The 17,326-nt window shown below is 37.8% G+C and overlaps 1 protein-coding gene across 3 annotated transcripts in view; it reads left to right on the forward strand.

Annotated features, from left to right (window-relative positions):
• Npsr1 (neuropeptide S receptor 1) overlaps nucleotides 1-17,326 on the forward strand; it is a 189,519-nt gene that overhangs the window by 126,255 nt on the left and 45,938 nt on the right. Inside the window, exon 3 of one of the 3 annotated variants that reach the window (XM_076863874.2) lies at nucleotides 13,620-13,723. The exons of 1 other annotated variant lie outside the window; for it this stretch is intronic. In XM_076863874.2, the coding sequence (XP_076719989.1) occupies nucleotides 13,620-13,723 (104 nt within the window). The remainder of the gene's footprint in view (nucleotides 1-13,619; nucleotides 13,724-17,326) is intronic. One more of the 3 variants, XM_076863883.2, reaches the window with a different exon arrangement.

Raw genomic sequence — 17,326 nt, forward strand, 5'->3', positions numbered from 1 at the left:
AAAAGCCCAGGACTTATGGTAAAAAATACCTTGCCATCCTCAGTTTGTGTAGTAATCTGGCAATAATATCCCTATTCACTGAATCAATACAAATAACAAGTACCCAAGGTTTATATGCCAAGAATTTTACTAAACACTTTACATGTATTATTTCATTTAAACTTTGCAATAGCCCTATACCTCAAGTACTCATATCATCCCAATTATACAAAGAATCAAGGATGCAGTGAGGCTGGTCACACCTTCAGAATTGTATAATTCTCCTGCAGTAATGCCCCAGCATTCAAACACCCCAGTCAAGCTCCAATACTATGCTGCATACACTGCTTGTTAAAAACACACTTAATACAGAGAAAAATACAAAGTATGACAGGAGGTTCATGAAGAAAAAATTATACCAACCACAGAGAAAAAAAGAACCAATCACATTTGGACTTTCAGGTACTGCAAAGTTACTGCAACTGGGCCATATTTTATTCTGTACTTCTTAGTAGCCCAAACTAAGGTCAAAATTAATCAGATATGATTTTTGTGGTAGCTTTGAGGAAAATACACAGCATGAAGTTCCTAACCAAAAAAAATGATATATGGACTATTATACATAGCACTTTAATGCAGCATTAAACCGTGCTTAGTAATATTTCTACAATGAGTGAATTTGTGATTCTTACAAACCTTCATAGGAGCCAAAAGCATGATGTTCAAGTACAGGTGTTCAGGCTTCATGGCAGATAGTTGCTGAGCATAGCAGTCATTGTGACAAACTACTTTCTACATCCTGGTAGCATTCTAAGTGACTTTATTTTTGAAGAAGAGTATTTGTTAAGCTCCTATATTATACAACAAAAGCAGCCCAAAAACCAACCCTATGATGATCATGGGCCCTTTCTTGCCTTATCCTGTGATGCATGTTGGGTTCATTTTGAAGCAGATGCTGAAATAGAATCCAGCATTCAAAGGTTTCTGGAGATGTAATGTTTTAGTTAGCTTTTCTGCTGCTGTGACTAAAGGACCTGACCAGAACAACTGTAGAGGAGGAAAAGTTTATTTGGGGACTCACGGTTCAGAGGTCTCAATCCACAGACAGTAAACCTGATTCCCGAGGGCTCCAGGTAAGGCTGAACATCATGGAGAAAGAGTGTGGCAGAGGCAAGCAGCTCACATGGTGATCAGAAAGCAGAGAGAGAGAGAGGTCTCCACTTGCCAGATACAAATATATACCCCAAAGCCATACCTCCAATTACCACTCAATTAATTCCATCAGGGATTGATTCACTAATTAGTTTAAGGCTCTCACAACCCAATCATTTCCCCTCTGATCCTTCTTGCATTGTCTCACAGTGAGCTTTCGGGGGACACCTCACATCCAAACCATAACAAGTAACACCTGTGAAAAGAAAATGAAAGGCATAGGATTTGGCAGGAAGACATAACAGAGCATGATGTCAACCTAACAGTCTCCACCAAGTCATTAAATTGTTCTCCTGTTGGGTGGAAATGACTGGTGCTTTGTACCCACAGTTCACTTAGTTATTGGCAGAGGTTGTACTGTGAATAGCATCATCTCGAGTAGAAATCTGAGGCAATCACCAAGAAATCTAACAGCAGGAGGATGCCAGCAAACCCCACTCCTCAAATTGGACAGAGTTCTTTCTTGAAGTAAAGTCTGGGCAGCATATCTCTGTCTTCCTCACCTCCTTATGCACAAACTTGTACCTGGATGAAGAAGGGTGACATGAAAGCCAAATATTTCTCATTAGCATCTGCTACTTCCATCCCAACCTGCTATAACTCAGATAGCCTTTGGCCAGAACTGCAAAGGGAAAATGTCATTTGAAGAACTGGACTCTTCTTCACTTGAGTTTGTAAGCATCCCAGACAATTTATGTGAATTTCTCTTATGGAGAAAACAAAAATCTCTTCAAAAGAGGAAACAAGTTGTCCACTTTTTATATTTACTGTTTCAGTCAATTGCAGAATGATGATTACATGTGACTGTGCCTCCCGATATTTCCCCTTAAAATGGGTAAAGAGGATTAAGAGTTGTGAGTCAATGTTTTATTTTCTCTAAGGTTAAGGGAAAATTTGCTCTTGCTGAACTTTTCTTATATGACCACAAGAATTCATCAGCATCTAGCAATGCCCAACAACCCCAGGCAGGCCAGTCAGCCTCACTTAATGAGATTCTTGAGCTTTGCACACAACAGATGCAAAGAGGAAAACTCTCAGGAAGATTGTTTTTTTCATTAAACACAAGATTTTTATATAGTGTGGGAAGACTAATGGAGAGAGAGAGAGAGACACTGGTGGCATTTGTTACTTGGTAAGATATTTAAAAACCTCAAGAACAAAGCTTTCTGTGAGGAGACTTCTCTAATGAGAATGGATGTAAAGATTTCTTACCTAATTGAGCAGTAATGACTGAGGTGCAGGCCACTTCCCTGGGATTAATAAAGAGCCAGGGAGTTGACAGTTTAGGCCATTAAACTCAGCTGGTACTTAATCTTGGTGAAGGGCACAGTGCCAGAATCATATTAATAACAGTGTAAAATAAGCCCAAAACAGAGACACAAGAATTTACTCTTTTGAGAAATAATTTTAATTGGCAGTTAAATACCTGACATGAGGTTGGGCAGTCTCATTCCATTTAGAGTGTCCTCAAGCATTGGGCTGTTAGAAAAATGAGAGGGACAGGGACCAATAGCATTATCAAAAGTAGTTCCTGTGCAAGCACAAGTAGACAAGTTATTATCAACCCCCATTCTGAAAACAACACTAAAGATGTTGAGTTGATCTGGAAGCACTGTTTATTATGAAGACACACATTAATATCGTTACCCGGAATATGCCTCCAGGAAAACCAAAGCACCCCTCATTCATAACACCATAGCTCAAAAGATTTTACATTAACAGAAATGCCAATATCTCAATAACTCAATAATAATTGGGTTTGTATATGCTACTCACCTGTCAAGGAAAAGTTACTCAGTTTGCTGAAGAGTCCCTTACTTCTATCTTTGCTGTGCTTGGGAAAGCCCAAACTGCAACAGAGAGCAAGCAGAAAATTAGGAAATGACAACTCAACTTGCTCTTCTACTAAAGTGGCACCCACTTTCTCCACATAAAAGTCTTAACTGGGCTTCTCTAGAAATCTTCACCATGGCTGATTTTGGGACTGTCAGCAAAAGAGTCTCTGCAAAAGAGTTCAATGTGGATAAACTTCCTATTTTCAGGTCACCCTGTTTTACTTGGCCACTGGCCGAGAAGATATCAGCACTCCAGTTGCTGGACACCCCCTTAGCAGTTTTTCACAAACTAATCCAGTAAAGTACTTTGTAGAAATGTACAAACAAGGCTTCTGGCCATGAACTGGGCTTCACAGAGATGTCTACATTTTTAAGATAAGTTACAATTGGGCTCTATGGTAACAGTTGGCAGGGGGAGGAAAGAAAAGAGAGAAGAAGCTCTCCCTTTCTCTGGTGTTGTCTTTGAAGGTTAACTTGCCCAGAACAGTGAAAGAAAGAGCTGATTTTATGTGAACTTCTGCAGACTGTGAACTTCTGAGCTCCTCCCCTTACATACTGGATATAAAACTCTGAAATGACCTAAACTCGGGGTTCAGGGGATTGATTGATTACAGCAAAAGCTGTGCCCTCTGAACCTGGCTGCAGCCAAATAAAACTGTTTCCTTCTATCTTCGGTGCTTTGCCTCTTTTGTCCCTACAACACTACCGTAGTGGCTTTTGCATTTTTAAGGAATTTACCAATGTGTTTAGTTAGTCAACGTTTTCTCCTTTATCTAGCAAGTGCTGTTTATCTTGCCAGGCACTATGAAAAAATCCAGGACTGTAAACATGAGTAAGGTAGAGCCACTGTCAATCAAGAGATCGCAACTAGCAGCTTCATCACAAAGCTGCTTGGGGATCAAAATTTCTAATCATGCTCCTCCTCTGGGCATCTGGATTCTATAATCATTGTCTTAATCTACACTGAAGCAAATGGTTGCTATGGCTTCATCTGCTCTGTGAAATCACCTATGCTGTAGTCAGCCAATCAAACAATAGCAATAATATATTAATTCAGTTAGTGGAAAACTACCAACTGTTACCACATAATATCACAATCCTAGGGACTGGAGGTGTGGAGCTAAGTAAAAACAAATCTCTGCTTTTTTTACAGGATAGTCAAATAATAGAGAAATAAGGGAAGTTGATGCCTAAGCGTGTTATAGGTATAGAAAGGTAGGGTGGGAGGAGGCACATAGGAGGGAATACCCAGGCCAATCTCAGTAGTTCAAAAAGATGCATTAAGGAAGTAACTCTGAACCTTGAGTGCTATGATCTGCATGGCTGAACCCTAAAGACCAGCAAGGGACAATGGGGGATTATAAAGACACACAAGGGCTGGGATTGTGGCTCAGTTGGTAGAGTGCTTGCCTAGCATGTGTGAGCACTGGGTTCAATTCTCAGCCCCACATATAAGTAAATAATAAAGGTCAATCAACAACTAAAAAAAAATTTAAAAAAGACACACAAACATTTACAAAAAGAAAGCTGGGACCAGGTGGTACACTGACCTCTGATGGAGGAACAGAGACACAGAGCTCGCACAGCATGTTTATTATATAGGTTTTATTATCACAAGGTTATTTATGGCAAATTTTCTGAATAGCAGGTAGGTTGAAGGTCACGGTGCTTGAAAGATGTTGTAGTTATCTTGATATGCTCAGAATTCTCTATTACCCTGCAGCTGGTGTCTGAGCTCAAGGTCAAGACTGCTATTGCTCCGAACCTTTGCACAGAACTTCCTTAGATAGGGCATTATCATAGCTCCTAGGCAACCTCATCCTGCACCTTTGCATAGAAAGTTCCCAGGGCAAAGCGCAGGCATAGCTCCAAAGCAGTCAAAGACCATGGTCCAAGTCACTGCTCTCCACAGTTGAGGAAACAGGAGATATTCTTCACACAGAGGTACATAAAGAGCTTCCCAAGCAACATAAAGAAAAGGAGGATGCAGAGTGAAGAACTGAGGACAGTCATAGAAAATAAGTGATTCCAAGGACACTCTGTCTCTGCTGCATTGTCTCACCTGCCTCACCAAGGTAATCAACACTCTCCATTCTTTCAGCAAAACCCCAACTAACTGAATATTGTGACTAGGACAGTCCCTTATGAGCCTGTTCATCTCTCCTCCCACTTCTTGCACCATGTGAGGTGTTTACTCCCAAACCAGTTTCTGCCTGTTATACTTATTATTAGAATGATACAATTTAACTAACATTAAAGAGTTGTTTCTCTGAAAATTAAAAAAAAATACCTTGGACAGACTTAATATATTTTTCCAGTGAGTCACTAAAAACCTGTCCTTCATAATGTAAACTAAGGATATTGTGTCCAGCTAAAACTAAATATATATATAATATATATATATATATATATATATATATATATATATATATATATATATATATATATTTAAAAAGAACCTGTCCTTCAGCTAGAATTGAGCTCATAAATGCAACTATACAAAATTAAGGGGGATTATAAAAACCCCTGCAAGAAGTTTCTGTCTCAGATTGCTTTGTTGATGTCTCAATTTTTCACTCCAATTTAAAGAAACCCAATGAATGGATGAAGAAACTGGTGGTAGGTATTTACAATGGAGTTTTTTCTGCCATAAAGAATGAAACTATGTCATATGAAGAAAAATGGATGGAACTTGAGAGCACTATGTTAAAAAAAATAAGTCAAACTCAGTTAAGGGTCAAATGTTTTTCTCTCATATATGGAAGCAATAGAGAAAAAGTGGAGGGCTTATGAAAACACAAGATACTGATTATTCCTTTCTCAAACTTCTTCACAGTCCCCTAACTAGTCTAAATGGTAATTCCAGTGTTGGACCTACCAAATTTATTCTTCTCATAATAACTAAAGAAACCTAAAACAAATGTTTTAAGATGTAAGTGTTCAGTATTTTTTCCTTTTTTTTTCTTTTGGTGCTGGGGATTGAACCCAGGGGCAATTCACTACTGAACCACATTCTAAGTCCTTTTATTTTTTATTTTGAGACAGGGTCTCTCTAAGTTGCTTAGAACCTCACTAAATTGTGAGGCTGGCTTTGAACTTGCAATCCTCCTGCCTCAGCTTCTCAAGCCACTGGGATTACAAACCAGACATGCACCACTAACTATGGTAATGTTCAGTATTTCTCACAGTATAAGGAGGAAATCTGAAAGACCCTTTTATTGTCATGTGAGAGCCTAAAACATCTGGACTCTTGTCTCTTTGGTTCCATTTCTTGTCAATTCCTAGCTCCTATTTTAGGCCTTCTCAATGCCAAACTGCTAATATTTTGTACAAACAGCCAGGTAGTTTCTCATCTCACTTTTCTGACCTTCATAACTTTGTTCATGGCCTTACCTGTGCCTAGAATGGATGTCCTTTAATGCCTTTGTACCTGGCCAATCCTTACTAAGCCCTAAGCATTCAGCTCAGCTGTGCCTCATTCGTGACTGCTCCCCACTGTACCCATAATTGTGCTCCTAGCAGGAACCTACATTCGTGTTTATCCAGCACTCTCAAAAGAAGCATTAAAGTCTGCTGGGAGTCTGCTTTGGCTTTTCTGAGTATTATAGTTTCCTAGAATCTTTTGCAGAGTGAAATTTAAAAACCAGGAGTAATGCATGAAAGTAATTAAGGCTTTAAAGTATACCCTTTGTTCCCAAGGTCCTGTTAATTATCATTTAGGAGCAGCTTATTTGCAATGTACTCAATTACATAGGTAACTAATTAGCTTTTTACTGATCAGATCTAGCATCATTTGCTTAATAGCAACTAACAAATGCTGCGACATAGTACCATGGATAGTCTACTCCCAGAAATAAGCTTATTTAAGATTAAGCTCCAGGGGAAAAATAGATTTTACCAAAATATTCTGTAATTGTTCATAAAGCCACTTAGATCTAGAGAAACATGAGTTAATTTTCCCATAATTTTAAAATTAAGAAATAACTAAACAAAAAGAAAATATTCAACTCACTCCAATGTCCATTTCATTCATTCATCCAGTTCATTCCTGCCAGGAAAATCTTCATGACATTCCTACCCGATCCATCACAACCCAGAGCTCTCAGGGCCCTGCCCAAGGCTGGTCAGTAAGAACTTTTCTTTACAACCCAGAACAGCCATGGGAGTTTTCTTCTCCAAGCTTCTCGTATTTTTGTCATAGTTCCTATGTATTTGCCTATGTATAATATTGTTATTACCTGTAGAGAAAAAAGCAGAGAGAGAGTATAGATATAAAGACTGGGAGGACCGCATACCCTTTTATGAGGGATCATACCATGTGAATAGTCAAGGAAAGCTCCTAAAGAAAGGAACAGAGCTAGGTATTGAAAGATAAATAAGAATTCAACAAGCTAATAAATGGAGGGAGGTCATCACAAGCAGAAGGCATGCAAATCTGGAAGCACAGATGTGTGATCAATATGGTGTTCGATATTAAAATGCCAGCTAAGGACTTGACAAGAGGTAGTCATCTGTTTTGTGCTGCTATCAGAATACCAAAGCCGGGTAATTTACAAACAGAAATTCATTAGCATATATTTCTAAAGGCTGGGAACTCTGAGGCCAAGGCTCCAACAGGTTTTTTTTTCTTCCAAGATGATGCCTTACAACTGCCTGGAGTCTCACATGGCAGGTGGAAAGGCAAGGGCCCAAGAGAACAAACCCAGTACTGCAGCATCGGGATTTAAGTTTCTAACACATTGATCCTGGGACACATTCGGACCTTAGAAGTAGGCAAGGCCAGGTCATGAAAGGCTGTGATGCTTTAAGCTGAGAATTTCAGACTTTGTCCTGTTAGCAGCAAAGATCCAGAAGCAAGAGCCTCTCCAATTCTCTAGAAGAATACAGACAACTTCTATGGGTAGAGTAAGCATAAGAGGCTGAAATATAAATAAGGGCATCCTGAGTAGGGAAAGGGTGAAAAGAAAGATCAGGACTTATGTCAGTACAGTAGAGATTAAAAGAAACCCAATTAGAATTTTAAAATAAAGGGAAAAGCACAGTCAATGTGATGGTGGTCATCCAAGAATCTGGGTTAAAAGCCTGGCTTCACTTCTAATTGGTTACAAAATCATAAGAAAATATTCTCACCTCTCTTAGTTTACTGATCTATAAAATGGGGAAATTATATTATAGATTCTGTGAAATTATAAAAAATAAATGCTTCTACACATTTAGAATGTTCACAAGGACAAAACAATTGCTTATAACATCCCTTACAATCAGGTTCAATATCATACAAAAGCCTGAATTAAGAGTATTATGTTTCAAATCATGAAGTCTAACTATAGTTAGATCAGATGTCATCACTGAGGAGATAGGGACATGAAAACTCTCTGTACTACTTTGTAACTTCTTGTGAGTCATTATCCAAAATAAAAGTTGGTTATGCTTTGTTTTATTTTGTTTTGTTTTTAAGAAGTGGGGGCTTTCCAACTGCAGAGACAATTCATTCAATGTGTTTTTGAATAACAGGTATGTGCCCTACACTGCTCAGGATGTTGGGTTCCCATCTGTAATGACATTCATAAAACTTATTTTCTAATAGTCACAAAAGTAATTAACCAAGTGACAGTATAATTTTCAGTTTTTGTCATTTCTCTTTAGCAGAAACATAGAAATAAAAATAAACCATTGGAAATGGAATTATGGTTATCTTACCTTCACACCCAAAGATGCACTTTCTTTTGTTCAGCTGTTCAATTTTCTGAAAGCTTCAATCCAGTCAGATGCATTCTGTATTTCTGAGTAGGGCTTTTCCCAATCCTCTGAGTACAATTGCACAGAAATCACAAGTCCTATCCCACAGAGCTTAGCAGTGTTGCTCAATAGAGACATGATTGGAATTTTGAGCTGAACAACTTAGTAGAGGGTACAATCCATTCTGTTTAGTTGAGGACAGGATAGCCACCTGAATCCAGGGTGCATATCTTAATGACAATAAAAAGACCTAATTTCAGTCCCCATTCATCTGCCACTGCAGCAAGGACAGGGCACCCTAGAGTATAAATCATCTGCACAGGCTTCTACTGGTGGCCTACTGCAGTCAATCATAACTCGACAGTCACAAGTACATATCCTGTATTCTACCCATAATTCTCCCTTCCTTCATTGTATAAACATCTCCATTGACTTCTGTTTGCTAATTGTTCAGCCAATTACTTTTGTCACAATAGTGACTCCTCCCTTTACCTGCTAGTTCCTGAACACAATGAATCTAAAGTGCCCTGGTTGCATGCCTGAAATTCTAGCAGCTCAAGAGGCTGAGGCAGGAGGATCACAAGTTCAAACCAGCCTCAGGAAAAGTGAGGTGCTAAGCAATTCAATGAGACCCTGTCTCTAAATAAAATACAAAATAGGGCTGAGGATGTGGCTCAGTGGTTAAATACCCCTGAGTTCAATCGCTGGTACCAAATAAAAGGAAAAGAAAAAAGTGCCCTGGTGGCAGTCATTTCCTTTAGTTCTGTGAGACCCTCACTATCTCTCCTTGCAGGAGTAGACCAACTTTAAAGACCAAGAACTCCAACCTACAGAGCACAGAGATACACATAAGAAAGCATGATGCCCCCATGGGTCATTGGGAGTGATGTTAATGTTGAGTCCATTCCTTCCTCTATCCTCTGGTTCTCAGACCTGTGTATACCCTAACCTTCCAGAGCATTATCTTTAAGCTGGCACCTCATATGTTCGTTCAGTAGTCCATTCCAGAGCTATCAGAGGACAGCTTATTCTAGATGATACAGTACATGGGTTTTTTGGTCATGAGCCTAATCTATACTTCCTTCACTATGAAGTGGGTCCTCTGATCAGATATTATGTTGTGTGAATTTGCATTCCAGTTAAGAAATCAGAAAAGTCCCCAGACAGTAGCAAATAGTGTTGATTACAGACCAGAAGACAAAAAAGCCAAGTTCATACCTTGAATAAGTGTATCAGTAGAAAGATGGATGAAAGGCCTCTGCAGAACAGAAATAGCCGAATGTCAACTTGGTACAAAGAAACCAGTTGGTCTCCTGATGAAGCTGTCCCTTATTGGGGGCTTGGTGTGGACCTCTATTGTTGGCAAGTCAGATTCAAAGATATCAGTAGCCAGATTAGCCAGGAGAAAAGGTGGACCACCATACTGACAAATGAATAGTATTCCTGTCTACACCATGGCCACTCTATTCGGGTGCACATTGTGGCAACATTGGAGTGACCATTGAAAAAGCCTGGATAATATCAACTGGTCAAGTCATTTTTTCCCATGCACTGCTTGCAGCTCCAGCCATTGGGAAGCTCTCCCTTCTCTGTTGTCCCTCAAGGCTACCCTGAATGCAGCTGTAACGCAGTACCTCTATTCTTTTCTTTGCAGCAGAATAGTGACGAACCTTCGTCTTCAGCTTAAACACCATAAATATGAGTGAAGCAGTGCCACTGTGCAACTCTGGTGGATGATATGGGCATCTGAGCTACTTGTTCCTTGCCTACTCATGGCAATCTGGTTTAGTGTAGACTTCATATATGATGTACTATTCCCATTTTTATGGTTTAGATATGAGATGTTCTCCAAAGGGTCATCATGTATGAAGTAATACAAGAATATTCAAAGGTAAAATTATTGGGTTATAACGATCTTAACCTAATGTGTGCATTAATCCACCTGAGTGGATTAACTGGGTGGTAATCATAGGCAGGTATTGTGTGGGTGGAGGAGGGAGGTTATGGGAATGTACCTTTGGGGCTTAGGTTTTGTTCTTGTAGGGTAAAAATCACTCTCTGTTCTTGATGCCATGTCCTGAGCAGCTTTCCTCCACCACATCCCACCACCTTACCTTGGTTCCTGAGCAAGAGTTAGCCATCTGTGAAACCATGAGCTCCAAACAAACTTTCCTCCTCTAAAATTATTCTTGCCAGGTTTTTGGTCACAGTGACAAAAAAGCTGACTAAAATACCCACATTCTGATGGATGGCCATTGGCTCTGTCTGACCTGACAAATTAGTATATCTAACAAAATCTAGCTCATATGGTCAGTTCCAAATACTGTTGGTGCCCTGATAACAAGAATTCTATCTCTATCAAAGCTCAGAAATATTTCAGGAACAGTTTTTAAAAAGACATTAATTTTAGTCTACAGTCAACTTGGCCTTGTCCAGAGATCTAGGACATGCATTTTGATTCTCCCACTCAGGTGTCCATCAACTCCAAACTACACCTTTCCCCACCGACATCTCCAACACTGTAGATTCTGCCATATTATCTGTCTCAAGTAGGACAGTTATTATACTGCTGTGCACACAAGCTATGAAGCCCTTTCCTGCTTCAGACCCCTCCAAGCTGTCAGACTTCCATGCCATCCAGTAAATGAATCAAAGTAACACTCCTAGATGTGCAATGTGTTGTCTCCAAAAATTAAGGAGAACTTATTGATCTTACCTCCTTATTTAAGGTAGGAAATGTAAGACACAGTAATTTATTTATTATGTGGGACTAAGAGAGTGGATATTTTCACAGCCCCTCACTACTGAGTCACTCAAAACTTTACTGATAGGACATGTTCCTGAATTTTCAGCGTAACTTCCAATTTCCTAAAGGTATATTTCTTATCAAAGCCTCTATTAGACTAGACATCTCTTTCTTGTCCTTCACAGTTATGTCATCAATATAAAGGGATCAAAGTGATATTCTGCAGAATTTTCAGATGGTCCAGGTCTCTTCAGACCCTATTATGACAGATCTTAGGAGAGTTAACATAGCCTTGGGCAAAATAGTAAATGAATAGCACTATCTGTTCCACATGAATGAAAACTCTTTCTGAGTCTCTTTTCTGATCAGATTAGAAAAGAACACTCTTGCTAAATCAATTCCCTTGTGCCCGTGTACCTGAGACCATACTCAACTATTCTAGTAAAGGTACCATATTTATTACTACAGGCACAATCAGGACTGTTATTTGTTTGAGTTTGGGTCTGTCTATAATTATTCTCCAGGATCCACCTAGTTTTCTGCAAGGACCAAACTGGTGAATTGAGGACTTCACTTTGGCCTTCCTGATGGGAGAACCAAAATGGAATTACTTGAACTGCCAAGTACATCTATTCCAATAAATCATTCAAGGACTGGAGGAATAACTAATGAGAATGACTGCAGACCTCGGGGACCATCCTATTGTAGCCAGGATTTTATTTATTACCTGGCCCATAAGATTCTGCTCTAACAATGAGGCCATAATAACACTCAGATCTCTGGGTTTCGTGTCCACCCAGATACTGTGCCTAACAGTCTTCAAAGTGTCTGTGTCTTCCTCTTTCCCCAGTTTATAGTCATGCAAACAAATGCACATAAGGCCCTCTGGGAAGGACTAGGGGAATCATACAGTTCATGCCACAGTGTTGCAAGACCTGGATCTGTAACCACTTCTCCTACTACCTATGCTGGCCTGTGATGGAAGCACCACTGAGCTGTTTAGTAAAGCTGGGGTCCCTTTCACCACTTCTGGTAGTCTTAATGAATTATATGTGTGGGTTCTCAAACCCTCTTATGAAAAAGATTTCTTTGGGGGTCTTCTGGCTTCATGAAGTATATCTATGCCCATTTCTTTTAACTATTTAGTCTTTACTATCTGTGGGAGCAACTTCAGAATTTCCATTTTGTTTAAGAGGGACCATCACTTTCTCCAGGCTTCTAAGAGCTACCCTAGAAATAAACTTGCCCTGCCTCTAGAATTCTTGGAAGGCTGTTACATTCTATGCCTGAAAAAGTCATTGAATTCTTGCTTCTCCAGTCTTGTGTTCCAATTCTAACCATCAATCAATCATCAGATAATCTTTGAAGCACTGGTTTATAAAAGATCCTGGATCATATAGTCAGTTAGTGGTATCTGTTATGGAGGGGAAACAGGGAATTTTTAGACCACCATCATAGTTGGCCATTTATTTTGTAGACATCTGTACAACTTGTATAATCTATAATCTGTATAATCTGTGGGCAAGCTGCCCACAGAAGAACAAAGTCCTTGACCTCTGCCTCAGTTCCCTTATAGTCTAACCAACCAATTTAATTAAATTGATAGATCATGCCCTTCATTTTTTCCAAGCACAGATGTCAAAAGGAGGATAAAGCAAAGGAACCTGAGGGTAGGGAGATAAGAAGACTAAGTTGTAAAATAAAGAATGTAAGAAGGGGGGTGGGGGTATGGTTCCAAATGGTAAACATTTAGCTTTTCTCAGTTTTGCCTTCTTCTGATTCTCACACAGTGTTTGTTTGGAATAGGACTAGATCCCCTAAAACTCTTCCTCTGTGATTTAAAAGATCAACTCTATGATTAGTTTGATTTCTCCTCAGTCATTGCTGAAATCCTTCCTAGGTGCTTCCATCTGAGTTGTAACGAACTCAAATAAGAAAAGTCAAGGGCCTCCTGTTGGCCTTAATTTTTGTCAGTTGCCATCTGATAAACCAAGAGAAAAAGAAGATCTCCCCAGGAATTCATTTCTACAGCAGTATAGCCATGAATATGAGAAAGACTGCAATTAAGCACTGTTTTGTTTTGTTTTGGTTTGGTTTGGTTTTGTTAGACTCTTTCACGGGACTGATCAACATCTTGACGGATATTATTTGGCGATTCACTGGAGACTTCCTTGCACCTGACCTGGTCTGCCGAGTGGTCCGCTATTTGCAGGTATGTAGCCCCTTCCAGATGTGATGGGACAAACTAACACCAAAGTTAACATGTAGGTTTTTCCTAAGGAAAACAACATAAATTTTGCACTTCTATGTAACAAACTACTCACTTCCTCCTAGGAGAAAGAACAAGCAAAATTTGCAAGAGTTTTTTAATGTATTTCTTTTGTAAAAAATCATGCTTTAAGAAAACACAAATAAGAAATTCCAAGAATAAAAAGCATTCGAAAAAAAAAAGTTATGGGTCAGTATTAAAAATTGTGACATATTATGGCTAAATAATCTCCAGGAAATTTGTTAATTATATCTATGTTTTGCCTTCAAACTAACCCAATACTGGTTACTGCTTCTTTGGAAAAATTTTGACAGTTTGTTAGAAGATAAGCACTAACTTCCTATATAATTGCCAGCAAAAATGTATTTTTAAAAATATATATTGACATTAATTTTCTTTTTTTTTATTTTAAAATTATATTTATATTTTATTATTGACATTTCTTATTCTAATTTTCTAATTAAATTTCTTTTCTAAACTGATTATCATCCCTTTTCAATTATTTTGTAATTAGGATACTTAATATTCTCTGATTTTTGCTAAGATTCATTTTTACATTAAAGATATCTATACTCTGCCCATCAGTATGCTTCAATGTAAGTGACATGTATTATACTATATAATTAATTTAAAATATTATTTGCATTATTAATACATCATGTATGTGTATAATATAGATAAAGACAATTCAATAGCATATGGAAAGAACGGACCATTTAATAACTAGTGTTAACATTGATGTGGTCTGTTTCTGATATCCTGAAATTATTTTCTAATAATTCATTTCTACTCTGATCCCAGTACTTCAGGTCTAAATTATTGCAGCTGTGTAGCTGTATAGTGCATTTCTGGATCTCCCTAATAGATGCCACGTTTTGGCAGGATTACTTAGGATTTTTGTATCTGTATTCATTAAAAAATTATTATTTTTATTTGTTTCATCATTTTTATGAAATAAATTTAGTTATAGAGCTTTTTATTGTTTAGAAAATGAATAGAAAATAGTTCCAATTTTAATCTTCCTGTTTGCTCTGTATATAACCTTGAAAATACAGTAGGTGTAAAAGCCCTTACCACTATATGAGATCAGTGCTTTCTTGAGCAATTTTGAAAAACATTCAATTTCTTCTTGAGGATTTGTACCTCCTTGTAGATAAATGTGTTTCAACTGCTTACTGTATTAGTAATCAACTGCTGAGATACAAACTATGGCAAAACTTAGTGGCTTAAAACAATAAACATTTATTATCTCACAGTTTCAAAATGCAGGAAAAGAGTGATTGGGTAGGTATAGATGAAGTTTTATCATAAAGTTCAGCCAGATGTTTCATGAACCTACAGTCATTAGAAGGCTTGACTGGGGCTGGACACGTCATTTGCAAGCAAGTTAGTGCTTGCTCTAGGTAGAACACTCACCTCTCCACGCAGACTAATCCAGAAGTCTTAAGAGTCCTCACCACACAGCAGCGGGTTTTTCCTAGACCAAGGTGGAAGAGGCCATGTGTTTTATGAATTAGACTCCAAAGTCACAAAACCATCACCTCCACACCATTCTCTTGGTTATACAAGTCAACTCTGATTCAGTATGGGGAGAACAAACTCACAAGAGAGACTAAAATCAGGAAGCAAGAATTACTAAGGGCATGTTAGAGGCTGGCAATCACACCTGCATTTTTGAAAAGAATATCAGATACCATTTTTTTTCCTTATTGACAACTTAAAAATGTCCTCTTTACTCAGAAATATTCATGTCTCTTCTAACTATATTTACAATGAACATTAAAATAATATATAAATAATAGAAAATATGGCTTGGTGGCATCACAAAACGTAGCAAAGAAATTCTTAATAATTATCTCCTCAGAAAGGCAACAAGAAACCTGACAAAAACTGTCAGAATCAAATTTTTAAGGACTTTGGAATTTAACCAAAAGCTTGCAAAAACCAAGGAAGTATTTATTCATGAAAAATGACTAAATCTTAGAAGGAAAAATTAGCTTTGTGGTGTTTTAGCTTGCATTATTCTCATCCCTCATATCCAGCTCTGCTGTAGCCTTGAAAATTAACAGTTCTCATTCACAGTAAAAAGCACTCTGGCTGCCACCAGAGAGAGCAGAACAGGGCTAGAGCTCTTTCAAAGCTTCATTCCCCAAAATTTGCTAATATGTAATGTTCCTGAAGATTCTTAGAAGACCCCACTGACAAGGCTGTCTATATTTTACTTTATTCAGAACTTGCACATTGTGAAGCCCTTTTCCCTCTGAGAATTAAAAATATATATACAGGCAATCGATTAGCATAACAGATGCATGAAGTATTGGGAAACTCTTGAGGAAGACAATAGACTAAGAAAATCTTATAATCATAAGCTGGATAATGAGATTTCCATGGGGGGCTTTGAACATTTCTGACATATTCCTTAGATTCTGAAAGACCAAGTATATGCCAGTGATGATGTCAGTCCTCACAAAGAAATAGAGAAGGCCCTAAGCTGCTACCTGTGGTTGACATTGAAGCATTTGACAAAATTCAATATCATTTCATGTAAAAACTGTGCAACAAATTAGCAATGGAAGGAAAATACCTCAACACAATAAAGGCCATACATGATGAGTGATGATGGCTAACATCATACTCAATAGTAGCAGTTTAAATGCTTTCTTTCTATGATTAGGAAGAGATGAGGATGCCCATTCTTACCACTTCTATTCAGCATAGTACTAGAATCCTAGTGATTAAGCAACAGAAAGGAAGAAAAGGCTTCCAACTCAGAAATGAAGAAGTAAAGTCACCTGTTTGCAGATAATATAATATTGTATGTAGAAAACTCTAAAGTCTCCACCAAAAAAACTAAATTAAAATAAAACTAATGAACAAATTTAGTAAAGTTGAAAGATACAAAAATCAATTTGCAAAGATCAGCAGCATATACTACTAGTATATACTAGTGTAGATTATTGACTATACATAGCAAACTATCCAAAAAAGAAATCAAGAAAATAATTCCACTTATAATTGCTACAAATACATAGTAAAACGCTGAGGAATAAATTTAACTAAAGTGGTAAAATAACTGTACACTTTAATTTATAGAACACTGATTAAGGAAGTAGGAGAAAAAAATGAATGGAAGGATATCTCATGTTCTTGTATTAGAAGAATTTATATTGGTAAAATGGTGTATACTGCCCAAAGGGGTCTGCAGATTCAATGCACCCCCAATCAAAATTCTAACAATATTTTTCACAAATGTGGAAAAAATATATAGGGAACCACAAAAGCTCCAAATAGTTAAATGAATCTTGAGCAAGAAGTAAAAAGCGGAAAACATCAAACTGCCTTTCAAAATATAATTCATAGTTATAATCAAAACAGCATGACATTTGCATAAAAACAACATATAGAATAAAGGATCAGTTTAGAGATCCCAAAAATAAATACATATATGTATGATTAATTCACTTTTGGTAAAGACACCCAGAACATAGAACAGAAAAGGATATTTTCTTCAATGAATGGCCCTAGGAAAACTGGATGTTCACATGC

The sequence above is a fragment of the Callospermophilus lateralis genome, chromosome 1 (genome assembly GCF_048772815.1).
Source record: "Callospermophilus lateralis isolate mCalLat2 chromosome 1, mCalLat2.hap1, whole genome shotgun sequence".
Classification (NCBI taxonomy): Eukaryota; Metazoa; Chordata; class Mammalia; order Rodentia; family Sciuridae; genus Callospermophilus; species Callospermophilus lateralis.